Genomic DNA, 16,225 nt, shown 5'->3' with positions numbered 1-16,225 from the left:
TGTATATATATATGTGCGCACGAATCATTTAACGTCGATCCAAAAGCTAAATTGTGTGTGTGTTTTTTTTTTCATTCGGTTCTCTTCTCTGTGATTTTGGGTCTGTTCAAAAGAACGTAATTTTTTGTGTAAGTTTTGTGTCGAGCATTTTTTAACCGAGATATTGTTTTATTAATGCAATACATGAGTTTAATTGATTATTTTGCAACAATTATTCAAATGAGCATCATCATCATCATCAGGTCCAGCGGCCAGCAGTCAGCACTTAATTTTCGATGGCCCTGATAAACTGAAAAATTATATGCTCAATGATAATTTGGTAGAAACGAATGAACGAAAAAGAAATAAAACTGAATTGAATTTCAATGTGTGGCTTGTATAGTCTCGCCAATTTCACACTCTACTGACGATGTGCTCTCGACATCCAATTTTCAGTGCTCTATTCATTGCATGTCACTTGGCAAAATTCATCGCTCAACTATGATTATGACTCATATATAAGCGAATAGCATTTTTGATGCTACCATTTTTTGCTATCGCATACCTTTTTTCTTAAATTATAAACCGTTGTGTTTTCCCCATATTTTTTCCGTTCTGTACGATGTTTCTATTGTTGAAAATAATTTTTCATTTAGATGAAATTAAATGTGAAACCTAAAATAGATCCTTCATTCTACATAAACGATGCGTGCAAAATGGTGAGCCGTATTCTATTGTTCGATTTCTCGATAAAACCAATTTATGTCGTGTTAGCACGCGGACCAATCAAACAATTTGCGTCAAACATAGCAGTGAGTGTGCAGAAAAAAAAGAGAGAATTGTACGGTAAATTCTTTGTGAAATTGATACAAAACGCTCGAGCCCCGAGAGAATCCGCCAGTCCGTTAATGATCAATGAAAATGTGTTTCAATTTGCATAATAATCATTTCGAGTGAGCGAGATAGTCCATTGTTGATGTGTTCACCAGAAATAATTTGGATTAATTTCAATAAATAACGAGAGCGCACGCGCGCACGAGCATGTTCGGCTACCCGGAAAGGAGTGAAAAGTACAGTTGTTTGCGAGCGATTTAAGCATTAACAAATTGCGCTAAAATTCTTTTCTGTTTAAATTTAATCTTTAATTAGACACATTTTCAAGGTGTGATCTCAGCACGGTGACGCAGTACCTGTACGGAAAATCTGAAACGGAGCAATTTTCCGATTTCCACGTGGAATGCGAATGCATTTATAGCAGAGAGAGATCGAGGGAGCAGCGGATGAAAAAAACAATGGCAGTAAATAAAAATTAAGTCATAAATGAGATCGCATTGTGAACAAATGAATAGAATGAACAAAGTGATCTGTAAACGCACACTTTCTCACTGTTAATTAACCGCGTTTTTAAGTTGAAAAATAAAAACACTACGTACACACCGTGGTACACACACAATGCATTTTCCAGACTCAATTTTATATTCTCGCGGTGTATATCGCGTTACTTGAGTGCTGTTTTTTTCTCTCTTCTCTGTTTTATATGCGGCGACTAATGCTTTTGTCGGATTAAATGTTTTCTTGTAGTCCGATTTTGCTCGATGCATTTTGTATGTGCAACCATTGCGTATAATTTTAAACTGCAAAACCAGAAAAATGGTAAGTGTGTGTGGAGAATAGAAGCCGTAGAATGAAGTTACACAAAAATAATAATAATGAAATACACACGCACATCAAGCGCGTATACAGAATAATGCAACGAACCGTAAAACCGACTGTCTTCTTTTCTCTCTCCATCTCTCTCTATCTCTCTTTTATTCGTTCGCTGCATTCGTCGCATTTATAACTTGCAGGTGAGTTCATGTCTGCGATCATCTAAATTATAATCACTCAGTGTGTGTTGTGTATGTGTTTCTGCCGAATGCACACACAACATTGATAATGATAATAATTTATCGGGAGTAAAATATCTCGATGTGGCCACAAAACAGCTAACCGACATAAATGTTCTAATTTCCGACGCTTTGCCTCTTTGTATTGGTGCCAAGGGATTAAAGTGACAATGCCAATATATTGGAGTTTTCAGGTGAAACGAATAATGTTCATTTTTTATGATTTTAGTGTCATAAAGTCAGGAATTAATGAAGACAATGAACAAATACATCGGAAAAGAGACACATAGTGAGACAGAGACGAGCCCCGAATGCAAGGGGAATGAAATTCATCAGAAAAACGATTCAAATTCCGACAAATGTCATGTCTTTAGTAATTAGGTAATCATAATTATATATAAGCATCGTGAATTCCGCATTTCCTTTCCTTCTTGTGCGATAACCGCGCGCGCACGTACACTAAGACAAAATACGGCCCATTGTGTTTTTTTATCATTGTTGTGTGCTTCGCTGGGGAAGACGATTTTTAATTGCCATGCATCAAAACCTAAATTACAGCAAATATGTTAAACGAACGACGGTCTGGAAATGTAACATTTTCCGATCGAGAGAAGAGCTGCATTTCGACGGGAGCATGCGTTCGATACAGCAAAAATAAACAACAACAACATCAACGGAGGGAATATTCATTTGGAAGCAATTAAAAAGCAGTAGTCACACAAAGTGTCGCACCATACCGATGTACATTGGCTGTGCGGTCTTAATTGTTGGCCGTTTCGTTTATGGATTTTCTAATAACAAGTGTGTTCGGCTTGGCTAGTTACAACTTTGTTGCGCGCCTGAGACATTATGATCGACTTGATGAACTGGATAATTTATCATAAATGAATTCAATGTGTAGCAGAACATTGATTAATGCATGTTCCACTCGCCTGCCTGGCTAACTCATTCTTTCGCTCGTTCAAGTGCTTCGTCAGATTCTATAAAGTACTTGCGCGCTAGTCTTTTCTCTTTCTCTCTCTCTCTCTCTCTCGTTGCGCTGACCATTAAATCGTTTAGTTATGCATACATACACTTGAGTTGGTTCACGCTCGGCTCGGTATTAAATATTGATTTTAAATGGCCGTTATGCACTTTATTTAAATGTCTAATAGCGTGGATTATTTCGTGTTCATGATCATTAAAAAGAAGTCGTCATATGCACGAGCAACGCTCAGACTGCATAGAATTGAATCGCTGTCGTTGATTTTGTTTTTACTCTTACAACTAATAAAGAACAGCTAATAAAGCCATCTATCCGGAGGAGTAGATAAAAATAAAGTCGCTTATGAGGCTCGAGGCCATTTTCCGTTGAAAATCAAATGAACGTCTTTCCTATGATATTGTGTGCTGGAGCACACTCATCTCTTTCGCATACTATTCTTTAAGTGGTTACTAAACTCTTGATCATGTCATTAAATTGACTGTTGGCATGGCAATCGCGAGCGCGAGCGCGAACGCGACTCACAAATAAAGCCATCACCACCACCGACATATCATTGACCGCAGTAATTTTTCGATAAAAATTCGAATGCCAATCAAAAAAAAATTATCATCTCTCGACGAATCAATTCCGCCAAACAAACAGAAAAAAACAAAATATCCACATTGGCAAATGCTTTTTGATGGCTTTTTGACACCACCAAAAACCATTGGCCATATTTTTATAATCTCCATGAGTTAAACGCTTCAATTTTCATTCGATTCAGAAAATGTTTTTATTAAGTCCGATAAGGCGGCGATAAGGTACGTATTATATATACTGGAACCATACCATGAGTGGCCATATCATCCAGCCACTGCGCGGTAATTTGCGACTTTTCACGTTATGGCCTCGGCAATTATGATTATGTGGCTGCTTTGAATAAAATGCATATGAAAAATCCGGTAACAAGAGGCGACACAAAATGAAAAGAATAAATTGTGATGGCATTTAAAACAAATTTTATTACAAAAATCAATTTAATCGAATGGGTGCTGGCTGGCATGACTGTCTGACTAGATGTGACAATAACGGCTGCTTCATTCAGCCCTGGCAAAATTGGCCACTCGCTCTCTCTCTCTCTCTCTCTCTCACTCTTTCATTCTCGATTCATCGATGATGAGGGCAATCATCATCCAAAAGAGTCTATCACCCAGACTCAATTTGTTTTATTTTTATTGACTTCAAATTGAATACTGATAACACGGTAAGTGGAAAGTGTGCTTAAAACGAGGCATTTTATTTGGTCGTTGTTTGTCAAGGTACTTCAGAACCGAGTACATGACGCGACATCAGCCAGCCGAATGTAATCGCCGAAAATCGACGTGAAAATTGAAATATCACAACTTATGTAAATGCGTGTCAACCATCGCCGCCGTCGTCACCGTCATCCTGGTATATTGCACACTCGATAATTCCGTTTCCAAACGCCGATTTCAATATTTAATTTCAATAACGCGCGCGCACACTCATGAACAACCTCCGTACACACTAACAATTTGTACAAACAAACGAAAAAGAGTGAGAGCGAATAAATACATTGAGTATTGAATTGATACGATGACGCGAGTGGTGACAACAAAACCATAATAATAGCAATAAACAAGTCACCTATCCTATCAATTCGTACATTATATGTTTGTTTTCTCGCTTTGTTGTTGTTGCTTTTGTTATTTTGTTATTGCTGTTTCCACTTTGGTGTGGCTATTCGTGTTTTTTCCCTCTCTGTCACACACTCTTGCTCGCTCTCTTCGGAATCGCTGTAGCAAAGTGAATGTAATATACTGTGTTTGTTGGTTTATTTTTTCTTGTCAGATTGTTAGTAAGTTAGTTCCTTTGCATGTAAATGTTGATTGTCACGCTTGTTTTTTCCGCGCCATGCTCTCTCTCCCTCTCGTTCGTTAGTGTGTTCAGCAAATGCATCCAAGCCAAGCCAAGCCAAAAAAACACACGAGAATGATCGAAGGAGAGAGGCGAATGAAATCAAATACAAACCAAAGATTCGAAATAACGAATAATATTTAAGTTGATTAAACGATATGCTAATTTTATGAACGAGATTTCATTTAATTTTTTGTTTTATTTTCTCGGTTTTTCCTCTCCTCGCCTCTCTCTTTTTTTCTCTCTGATCGACTCTGTTTATTCCGCTGTGGTGTCGGTTGTTATGGTGTCGCCAGTGATTTGTAGTTATTTATGTCATTACGCAAGATCTCTGATTCCGACACTCTGTTAAATGGTTCATTCAATAGTTCATTACACAAAGTTCAACACATTTTATTCAATGGGATCAAATGCTGATAGAAACTTCACGTTTCCTGACTCGTTGTGGCGGCGGCAAGTGACAGCATCAGCAGCCGATGCTTTCCGATCGCGTTCGGAAAATATCAATTCAAAAGTGTGATTTAATTTGGTGTCGATGTCGTTGCGGCATCATCGAACACACCTTTAAGCCGTTAATTTCATTAGTTGTTGTGTTTGTTGTTGTTTTTTTCTTCGTTGATTTGAATTTAATTGACGCATTGACAAATCTAAATAATTTAGAGACAGCGATGAGATCGCACGCGTTCCATGCAATCCAGTTTGGGTGCACAGGAATGCCGTGGCGAGTGTATTTCGCCCATAGGTGAATGATTCGTGCCATGGATTTTTATTGTTATGTTGTGATCGTTGATTTTTTTGCTTCATTGGCGATTATTGAGCCTAGCCCGAGCCACAATACTGCATATATGAACCTTCAATCAATTTTTGCTGTGCCGTGCCAAATGGATAAACACGTTAAAATGTGAAAACACAGCGCAGAAAAACGCAAATGATCTTTTATTTCAGGCTTTTATCTCCCTTCGACTTCGAAGACATACTGTTGCGTTTCGTGATACGTGTGCGCGGCAGTGCACACATTCGATGCTCACCATTCTGTATACTCTTCGGCCTCTCTTCCATTCTCTCTCTCTCTCAGCTCAGCATTGAATCAAACCAATTTATATGCAATAAAATTCCAATGAGTTTATAATTTAATTTAATATTATCATCATTTCGAGTTTCTTTTTTTTTCGTCGCTCTCTTGCTACGTATACTATAAAAAACCTGGAGATAAGTATTTTCATTTTATTGTAATTATTTCCTCCCGATTGAATTTAATCGAATATGATCGCAAGAGGTGTCGAATGGCTTTCTTTTTCAGCTTAGATTCTTTCTCGCTCTTGCCATCTCTCTGTTTCTACTTCTTCTACTTTATGACAATCTGATTGTTGCATTTTTTTTTCTTCATTGAAAGCGATTTAGGATTATGAAAACATTTGCAGGGTGTGTGTGTGTGTATGTGTGCGCTAGTCAGAGCGCATTCCGATTAACCCGATGCAATTCTATTTCTGTGATTATTTTATATTATGCGCTATTTCGTAGAAATTTCCGAAGCAATTTCGCCGCATGTGCAATCATTTTCCTCCATGCGATTTGAAAACGAGGTAGGAGAATAACACCACATGAACGAGCCTTTCGCAAATCGCTTTATGATTTAACTGGAGGTATTTCTGTTGCTCGACTTTGGCCGACATTTCTAATGTAGAATTTTCTTTTACTGGTTTTCAAAATTGCTATGCAATTGAAATTGGATATAGCGGTATTTCACTTCGAGAATGTGCCAGCGGTGGACATGGGGTTGAGAACAATTCACCGCAGCCAATTAATCCATTCAAACCGCTTGCAAATCGATTTGATCCTTCGAACAAAATCAGTTGGCCAAATCTCAAATGGCTGCATAAAATGTGATGGAACACGATTTCGCAATTTATCGGTGCGTTTGTGCCTTCGCACAGAGTTAATCGCAAACTCTTTGATTCGGGCATTTTATTTGTACCATTTCAAATGTGATGAGAAAAAGACCACGCGTCGAGCAAAAAATGAAAAAAAGTCTGTGCGCCGCATTAAATTTGTTGACATGTTCGGTCGGTTGAGATAGCGTGTGGGTGAGCAATAAAGCCAACAGTTCGCAATAAGTCGTTTGCTGCTTCAATTTTTTCTTCTCTTCATCAAGCTCAACACAAAAGGCTAAATCATAAAAACATGTTTTGCGGGTTCGTGCGCTTTTCTCCGTTCATTTCGTCCACTAATTATTTTCAGTGGATAATTTGTGTCGTGACATTTTCCTTAATTTCATTTAAAATTAATACTCAAACTTAAATACTATAAAAATTCTTGGCGTTTTTTTCTCTCTCTCTCGTCATCGTCTTTCCTCATTTTTGGTTCCATTTGGGTAAACAGATTCGTGTTAATGCGGCGAAACAATGTACGAAAAGCAGTAGGAAAATTATGAAAAAGACGCAATCACCTTAATTTATGGGTTGCTAGTGGTGAATGAAGAGAAGAAAAAATTTGTGGCCCTCGAAAAGGCACACAAATATGGTGTAAATGCTCAAAGTGTTCCCAACAGCCAAATTGCATCCGACAGTGTGCTTCAACTCGTTAATCGGAGCTCAAAATTACGCATTTATAATTGTAAAGTTTTACAAAATGTTTCATTTTTCGGTTTTTAATCGACTGAGTTTGGAATTTTGGCATCGCACAGTTCACTCAATTGAAAATAATTTATGCACCCACTGAGTGTGCTCGAGTGTATAAGATGCTGACTTGACCACTTTGTAGGTGTAAATTGTTACCGCTTACCAATTCCATTGTACACGAAAAAAATGAATCAGCTCATTTGCGATAGACTGTTTTTAATTTCAAAAAGAAACACAATGCCAAACCACAACAGCAATTGTACCAATCACATGAATGCTCTTGTCAAATGCCCGTTTTGGTATTAACATTATCTTAGGCTTCGAATGCCATTCACTATATGTTATAAATAATTCACAAATGAGGTGCAATCGATTTGCGTTCAACAACAGTAACAACAGCAACGGCACTTTGTTTAAACCACCAATTCAAATATGTGGAAACGAGATCGTTGCATTACGTTCATTTTGCAGTTCGTGTCGGCTCGCTGTGCGGTGGCGGCGGCGGCCAAAGTCAGCCAAACCATGCATCAGAAAGCCAAGTGATTAAAGCTCAATAAAAAATTCAATAGATTTGTTTCATGTGGACATAAATTATGAAATGTGGCACAATGCTATTCTCTCACTCCGTGTGTATACAACTCACATACTTAAAGGTCTTTCGATGCCCTTCAAGCACTTTGGGTTTCTTTTATTTGTCATTTACATTTGTACAAATTGAAAGAAAAATTAGCGAAGAGAGAGAAAAACGCACACACATTTCGTCCGCAAAGAATAATAAAAACGAACGAAACGAAAACGCAACCATTTTGAGCAATTAATTGTGCACACGCATTCGACGTGAAAACGCGAAAAAACAAGAAGAGAAAAAAAAATCTGAGGCGATTTTGATTTGGTTGCGTACGAGGAGCGGGGCAAGAATGAGCGCGTGCAAAAAAAAACGAAAGGAAGAAACCAAGAAATGAATTCAGCCAAATGTTCGCGCTTAAGTTGATTCAGATGTGCGGGGCGCAAACACAATGCTTAAGTCATAACACGGTGTTAATGAAATTCAAATATTTTGTCATAATTAGCCGCACATAATTGCTTCTCGAACGGAACAGTCATTTTTTTCTGCTCTCTCTCTCTCACACTCTCTGTGGGCCGCTCTCTTTGGTTGGTTTTGGCGTTTGCTTTCTTTTTTGGGGTTCGCTGTATTTTGTTCGTTCGCAGGCAATTGACCAAATCACGTCCGTAATAAATTTTATGTCGTTCAAAATCACAATCAAAATTTGGATGAAAAGGAATTTAGCTCACAAACGTTTTGGTGGACGTTTGTTTCGCAATTTAGGCAGGAAAAAAATTGAAATATTTAAATGTGAACCCGCCCGAACGCATTACAAACGCGGTAATTAAATCGTTTGGAAATTGGGAACAAACCGGTTGAAAATAAATAGAAAATAAAACATTTAAATGCACATATAGCCAACTACGAAATTCGGGCTTGAGATCGAAAAAATGTGATCGGTCGGTTGTGTCGAGGATAGTTTAGGATATATCGTAGTCTAAGCCTAAAACATACGCCGAAAATTAATTCACATTACAACGTTCAGCCGGACGAAAGTCGTTAAAAAACACACAGCCGAGAACACAAAGAGAGAGAGAGAGAGAGAGAGAGAGAGAGAGAGAGAGTGGGTATATCGCATGAAATGGAATTAATGCGACTCAGAGTCTCGTTGCGATATACTTATGATAATGTTAATAAATGGTCAAACAAAATGTGGTCAACGGGGCAGTTTAACCATTAATTCAGTAATTTTTGTTTTCGACTCTGTTGTGTGTGTTTCTTTCGTTTTCTCTTGAGTGCAAGCGCCCCATGTGTGTGTGTGTATGTTTTTTTTCTCACAACATTTAAAAACATTCATGTAAATAGTATAACATGACGAAAGAAAGCGCCGTGGAGTTTAGCACCCCGTTCTTGCCACCTGTATTCGCTGTGTACATACGCGATTAGCGTTGTTATGTTTATGCAAAAAACGAAGAAATTATTAGTTTTTTTTTTAAAGTAAAATGGGCACAAAATAAGGTTTTTACGGTTTGTTTTTATGTGAGGCCAACACAACAGTATGGGCTAATAGTGAGAAAGAACAAGTTGGGTAGAGAGAAAAGAGAGTCAGAGAGGAGAAAAACGGAGAGAACGAGAGAGAAAGTAATTTTAGCCCGAAATACACAGGAAATACTCATACAATAATGTCGCCGCTTTGCTCCTTCTGCCGGCCACACAACAATGCCGATGAAACATTTTAAATAATTTAATTTAATTGTGAATATTTTATGGGACGCATTTAAGTGCAGGCAATCTAGTGTTGTTTTCCCATTGCGTGTATCGTTTTGTAAAATTTTGCATTTTGCCAAAGGGATGTTGCAAATTGTTTTTTAGACGAGTTAAAAATGTTGGGTCGTTGAAACTAAACGAAATATGAAATGTTGCACATTTTTGAAACGAAGCGAATCTTTGCTGCGAATGAATCGGAAGCGATTTCATTCTACAAAATAGTGAAAATTGTTACAAATGACAAAATTTAACAAAGCCACCCAATGTAATTTAAGACACTTTTAGACAACAAAAATGAACAGGAAATATACTTTGGCGAAACAGAAAAACAAAAACAACAACAACAACAACAACGAAGACAATGACAAAAATGAGTAAGTAAATTCGCTTTGCAAATGAGATTAAAAATACGTAGATTCCTTAAATCGAATAAACATTTGCGCACAAAACTTATGTACACAAAAGTGGCTGTTAATTGTCTTATGCTCGCCCAACAACAACAATTGCCCAGTTCCATTTTACAAAACGAATTGCTCTTTTCCTTCGCATTTTGCGACCGTGCGTCACACATGCACGCGGCCAAAGTGGAATTTATGCCAGTAAGGCACGTTAGAACAACAATAGAAAGAAAAGAAAATATCAATTTGAAGATAAAATACGGAATGCTAAGTTTGTTGCTCTAAATTCCGTTTGCGTGATTTCTTGACTAGCAGTAGCTCGTGTCTATTCGCCTCCGAACCGGAGGGATAAATGGCTGAAATTACAAAATGTAAATGAAAAATTCAGTAGCTTCCGTTTACAATTTCCAAATAAGAAGAGAGAAAAAAGAGCGAACCACAACACCAGCCATCACATTCCGTTTGTACATTTTAGCCACTACTTAAATCGCTGTCGGCCTGAATATTTTATGCCGATTAAATCGGAGTTCGTCAATCAATCGACATCGAAGTTAATTGTACCGCGTGATGGCAAAGACTATTTGCATATGTAATTTTTCTCGTGCATTCTTCAAGTCATTTAAATTCATCGACGGAAAATGCCAATGCGTGATTTCCCAATGAAAATTGGCAGAAAACGAGGAAAATCCCATTTCGTTTGGTAAATTCATGAGTTGAACCCGCATATATTGGTTTAGAATCGATTAGGAAAATTGACGCGACAACCTTCATGCAATACAGTGAAATTGCTACGGTGTTTGCGGAATGGTGACCATCGTTCAACGGCCAATTTCCAATTTCAAGTAAACGAAATGATTTCCAAAATAAATATATCATTTTCTTTTAACGACTCAAAATCGATCATGAATTTATTATTGGATAATTGATCGGTTTGCATGAGACCGATGGAGAGTCGTTGTGTGTGTGTGTCTAAGACGATTCCATACCGGTTTGATGATTTATGCGATGTTCACATGAACACTTTTTGTCGAAAAAATTATTGTTATTATGCGCTTTTGATTGTTTGTTTTATACGTAAATCGTGTGCCTAAGCATTTTCATTGTGTGGCGAACAGAGCGCGTTGGGGGGAAAAACTAAATAAAAAGCCACTTATCGCATAGAACCTTTTTGGTAAGCGTATTCGTTACTGACAATAAATAACTTTAATTGGCTTTTCGTCGTAAGAAAATTGGGCACTGCCTTGTTTGACCGAATCAAAATCACTTGAATTAAAAACAATTCAATCTTTATTCTCATAGAGACTGAACCGAAGGCGACAACGACGACGTCTCCCCCATTTTGTGGAATGCTTTCAATTATTACATTGTAATTGACAGGTAAATGCGCATTGTGATAAGACGATAGAAAATATTCACTGACTCTTTAATCACAAAGTCGACTTTTGATTTATGAACAGTAGCCCAAACCACAAAAATGTTTCACGTTTATTTCTAATACGTTAACGAAATTTTTGGGATTAGAAATCATCAGATTATTTCAATCCTACGTTGACAACGTTGAAACAAAAGTAAATCGTTCACGAAATGTCATGCGATCTGGTCAATCAACTAAACAAACAAACCAAGAAATGATTATTATTTCAATTTGATCCATTTATTCGTATGAAATCAAAGACGAAGGCAGACGTTTCCAGGTGAGAGAATCGAAATGAAATATTTTGATGTCGATTGAAGCGTACATCCGAGGCACAGAGGATTCACATCAATCGCTTGGCCTGAGCCAAACGGTTTCACATTGCTGCAAAGATTAAGATGAAATGAATAAAACCAAAGCAGATTGCCTCGTTTGTTAATCGTTCCAACAAATTTTTTTAAATGGAGCGCTGCTAAATTGTGATGACAAATTCCTTTTCTTTATCTGTCTCTGTCTCTTTCTCTCTCGTTCAGCCGATAGAGTCATCGAAAGGTACAACAATTACAATTCACAAAGGAAACAACATTGGACGTTTGCTTTTTGGAGGGAAAAACAATCTAAATTGAAAGAGCAAATGAAAAAAAAGCGACGAAATATTATGTTGTCACATACAAACTGGTTGCCATCATCATCGTTCTTTTCTGTTCCTTCAACTCAATCGCAATCGTCTGTTGGCTCTTTTCTTTCTTCTCTATTTTCCATACCAAACATATCGTTTCTTTGTTCTTTCCTCTTTTTTTGTTCTCTGGCTCACAAGACTTTGTCTGGGCCTTCTTCATGTCGTAACAATAATTTTGATTAAGATTTAATTTAGTCGCTTTTTAAACATTTGAATTTTCGTCCACAATATTTTATGATGCAGTCACACCAAATTCGGTTTAAATATAATCCGATTAAGCGATTAATGTCTTTGACTTATCAAAATTGTGATTGGACTTAAAGTTGGTTCTTTTCTTATTTCTTTTTAAATGCGCACTGAAATACAATAGCAATGGAAAAACTCTAATATTTTCGATTTGAAGACACGGTGAACGAGTAATGCATATGAACGAGAACAAGAACAAGAACGAGAACGAAAACGAGAACGAGAGAGTGAGAGAAAGAGACGTGTGGAAAAAGGGTCGGCCGATTTGTCGCGTCAAACAATGTAAACGCGCTCACGCGCACGCATGCACGCACACACAAAGCGAAATATGTTTGAATACGAAATGAAAAACTATTAAATGCATAAATATTTCAACAAAAGAGAAAAAAAAACGAATTCTATTCACAAAAACAGATTGAGCCATTGGGCCTGACATTTCGGCGACGATTTTCCGTGTGTTGCAGCTTTTGCGTCACGGCATTTCTTATTCTTTTACTTTTTTTCATTTTAGCGAAGTTGTGCGAAAACCAGCTGTTTTCATCTTTAAAATTTCAGTCAAAGGAAGCCAGCATGAAAAGCATTGGAAACACTTACCATTGCTGCAGACACTGTTATCATCATCAAGTGGTCCGCTCGAGTCGCTGTCTTCATCGTGTCGATGCAAATGATTGTGCTGGCTCAAATGGTGATGGTTTAGAGCGAGATTGTGATGCAAATGATGCAAATGATTATTGTTATTGTTGGCGGCCGATGCGCTTAAATCCCGTGGATTTTCCGGTGATGGTGAGCGTCCGCCGTTTTCAACGCGTTCTCGCAAGTGTAGTGCGGCGCCAACATTGGCTGCACCACCACCGCCCAAAATGTCGGTGATCATAAAACGTGATCGTGATGGTAGCACGGCCATTGATCCTCTTTGCATTGGAACTGTCATCGTCAAGCCACTGGCAGCTGCTGCAACACCGTTCGGTGATAAAAAATCAGCGGTGCTCGAAATCGTTGATGATTTTGGGCTTTCGCCCGTCAAATGCCACTGGAGTACGATTTTGACCGATAAAATACACCCCGGCGAAAGAACACTTGGATATCGTTCGTCTTCGTATGTCTATTTGAGTTGGATTTTTCACGTTGCTCTGTGGTCAAACACAATAATTCACACTTCCAAATTCACACGAAAAATTGTTCTATTTTTGCGATTGCTTTCGAAGAAAATCGGAATCAATTACACCTATTTGTGTGGTGAACTAACGAACGAAAGCAACAGCAACAAATTCAAAATTAAAACACTGGCATAATAAACTCGTATCATTTCCTTATCATGCCATTCATTAAATGCGTTTATTCGTTCGCAAAATGATTACGTCAGTGGAACAATGTGTGTATGGAATTGAAATAAAAAGCAGTGCATCAGTGAAATTAAAATGTCTTCGTTTGGAACAGGTAAAAATCGAATTTTAGTTCCTCAATCAACGCACGAATGCGTAATAAATAGTCTATAAACACAATTTAATATCTTATAAAGAGTAGAGCACATGAATACACACACACCGTAGTTGCATTCAAACGTCCGCCGTTCGCAACTAACGCAAAAATAAGTTAATTAATGCAATTAACACCAGCATTCATTCAATTGTTTTCATTGTTTTCGAACTGCACTCGCTGGGCTTATGGTTTATATTTTTTGTTCACTGCACACCGCGTTTGTGTTGTTACAGATATTTTTTTTCTGATTCGTTCATTCTTTCTTCATTCCAAATCGTTATACTTTCTTTTGATTCGCAAGTGTTTGGTTTTTCAATATTTAAACGATCAATTTTGCGCACACACGTTGCTAACGTTGAACAACGAAACGAAAATCAGCCAGTGTGTAAAACATTCACTTTACTTTTTTTTTCTCTACTCTGCTTTTCTTCTAATTTCTCTGTTTACGGGTGGGTTTTTGCAGCGTATTAGAGACCGGATTGCATAATCGACGTGTGCAAAATGTGTGTAACATAAACTAATAATCACTTTGAAATGCACCTAAACACACCATTTTTGATAAAGAATAGAAAACTTTTACTTTTTTTTTCGTCTGCTGCCTATTCGTTGCTTCGCCTCTCTCTCTCTGTCTCTCTCTCTTTTTAAGTCAATTTCGTTTGCAATTGAATCAGTGTGTTTTTCGTTTCAACCGCATTGATAACGCGAGCGAGCGCACACACGCGGTTTCAGTTGACTGTATTCGGTAATTAGATGTTTATTGTTCAGGTGAATTTTGCTGCTTCTGCTCTCTATGTTAACAAACTGTTAAGTAACCAACAAACAGCCAGTGTGTATGAAATGCATTTATTTGTTGTTTGAACAAATGCGGCCCGCCACCAATCGTCGATGAAGAAATTTATAATCACTTTTGATGTTTATGTGTCGGGCAGTCGAGCGATTCTTATTTTCCGGATCGATTTAGCTCAACGTTAAAAAGTCAGTTATTCTATTTGACGCAGGTAAATTGGCCAAAAAAAAATGATGAGAATCGTTTTTTTTTCTCAAATTTTTACAATTCGGAAGTGTCCAGAAAAATCTTTCTTGAAATTTCCAATGAAGATTATTGAAAAATATTTGTTTTATTTTTTCAAAATTTTGAAGTTATTAAAATGTTCAAAATATTCCCCAAATGTCTTCGAAAATTTGTGTGAAAATATCTTCGTTTCTTCAGGTTTCGTCGAAATGTCATCAAAAAGTCAGCATCAATTGTACCGTCGGTTTGCCAAAAACTCTGATCAGATATTGAATAATCGAAATCACTAGTTGAAAAGCACATGAAAAAGTCCCGAAAAATCGATGCTCGATATCACTATGCGCAACACACAGCTGAGAGTCTGTCGTGTTAAGTGCTATGTAACATACTGACGAAATGCGAAAACAATAATTTACTAATCACTTGAACTTTGAAAAATAAGCCGAACTGTTCTTTTTTCTTTGTATGTATTTAATTCGGGAGTACACCGAGAAAAAGCCAATATACACTCACAGAGAGACAAAAATAAAACACCACCATCCAAAAACACACAAAATGTATTTGATTTGAAGATGAGTGGCGAGTGATGGGCGAGATAGATATTGTTGGTTTGGCAGCCGTCACTCATACAGAAGCGTCGTAATGGTTTCTAATCTGTTCTCTGTTCTCGTTCGTTCGTTCGCTCGTTCGATTCTCTCTTGATGCGAGAGTTACGGAAGAGTGTGACGTTACCACGCGTTAGCACTGAATCTTCGGCTCTGTGTGTACATAAGCGACATCTAACTGGGCCCGCCGATTTTTTTTTCTCGACAGAGTGAGAAAGAAATGCGAGTTCGTGACGACGACGACAACGTTTGTTTTTTTTCCTTATGTTTTCTAGAGAGAGAAAAATTGTTCCGAACGCAAAACACACACAGAACACACCAAGCGTCCCAAATCGAAGTCAAACGAATACTAAACTGGCAAAATGCTCTTGATATTGTGTTAACGCCGTTTGTAATGTACTGCTGTGCATGAACAGCACCACCAGTGTCGAAGCAGGGCACACAGAAAGCCATACACACATTCAGATCGTCGATTGAATTGTATACACAGCCATCGTAGTCGTTGTCGTCGTCGCGCGCGTCAACTCCATTCGCTCGCTTGCTCGCACACAATAAATAATCATCATATGTATTTCGAACGAGGAAAAACGGCTGAAATGAAATACACTTAATGGCAAAACGAGGAGAAAAAAAGCAACGGAAACAACAACAACCACAACGACGACGACGATAGCTAGGTATACACACAGACAAGCG

The 16,225-nt window shown here is 37.8% G+C and overlaps 1 protein-coding gene across 2 annotated transcripts in view; it reads right to left on the bottom strand.

Moving 5' to 3' along the window:
* Positions 1–15,880, bottom strand: part of LOC129569558 (homeobox protein B-H1-like) — a 40,954-nt gene extending 25,074 nt beyond the window's left edge. The window contains exon 1 of one of the 2 annotated variants that reach the window (XM_055448477.1): positions 13,028–15,880. In XM_055448477.1, coding sequence (XP_055304452.1) covers positions 13,028–13,364 — 337 coding nt within the window. In that variant the 5' untranslated portion in view covers positions 13,365–15,880. The remainder of the gene's footprint in view (positions 1–13,027) is intronic. The other variant, XM_055448478.1, reaches the window with a different exon arrangement.
* Positions 15,881–16,225: the final 345 nt, after the last annotated feature.

Source organism: Sitodiplosis mosellana, unplaced genomic scaffold, assembly GCF_009176505.1.
Source record: "Sitodiplosis mosellana isolate CC-2019 unplaced genomic scaffold, AAFC_SMos_1.0 Smas_scaffold_38, whole genome shotgun sequence".
NCBI lineage: Eukaryota > Metazoa > Arthropoda > Insecta > Diptera > Cecidomyiidae > Sitodiplosis > Sitodiplosis mosellana.
The sequence above is the reverse complement of the archived record's forward strand: the minus strand, read 5'-3'. Positions and strand labels throughout refer to the sequence as shown.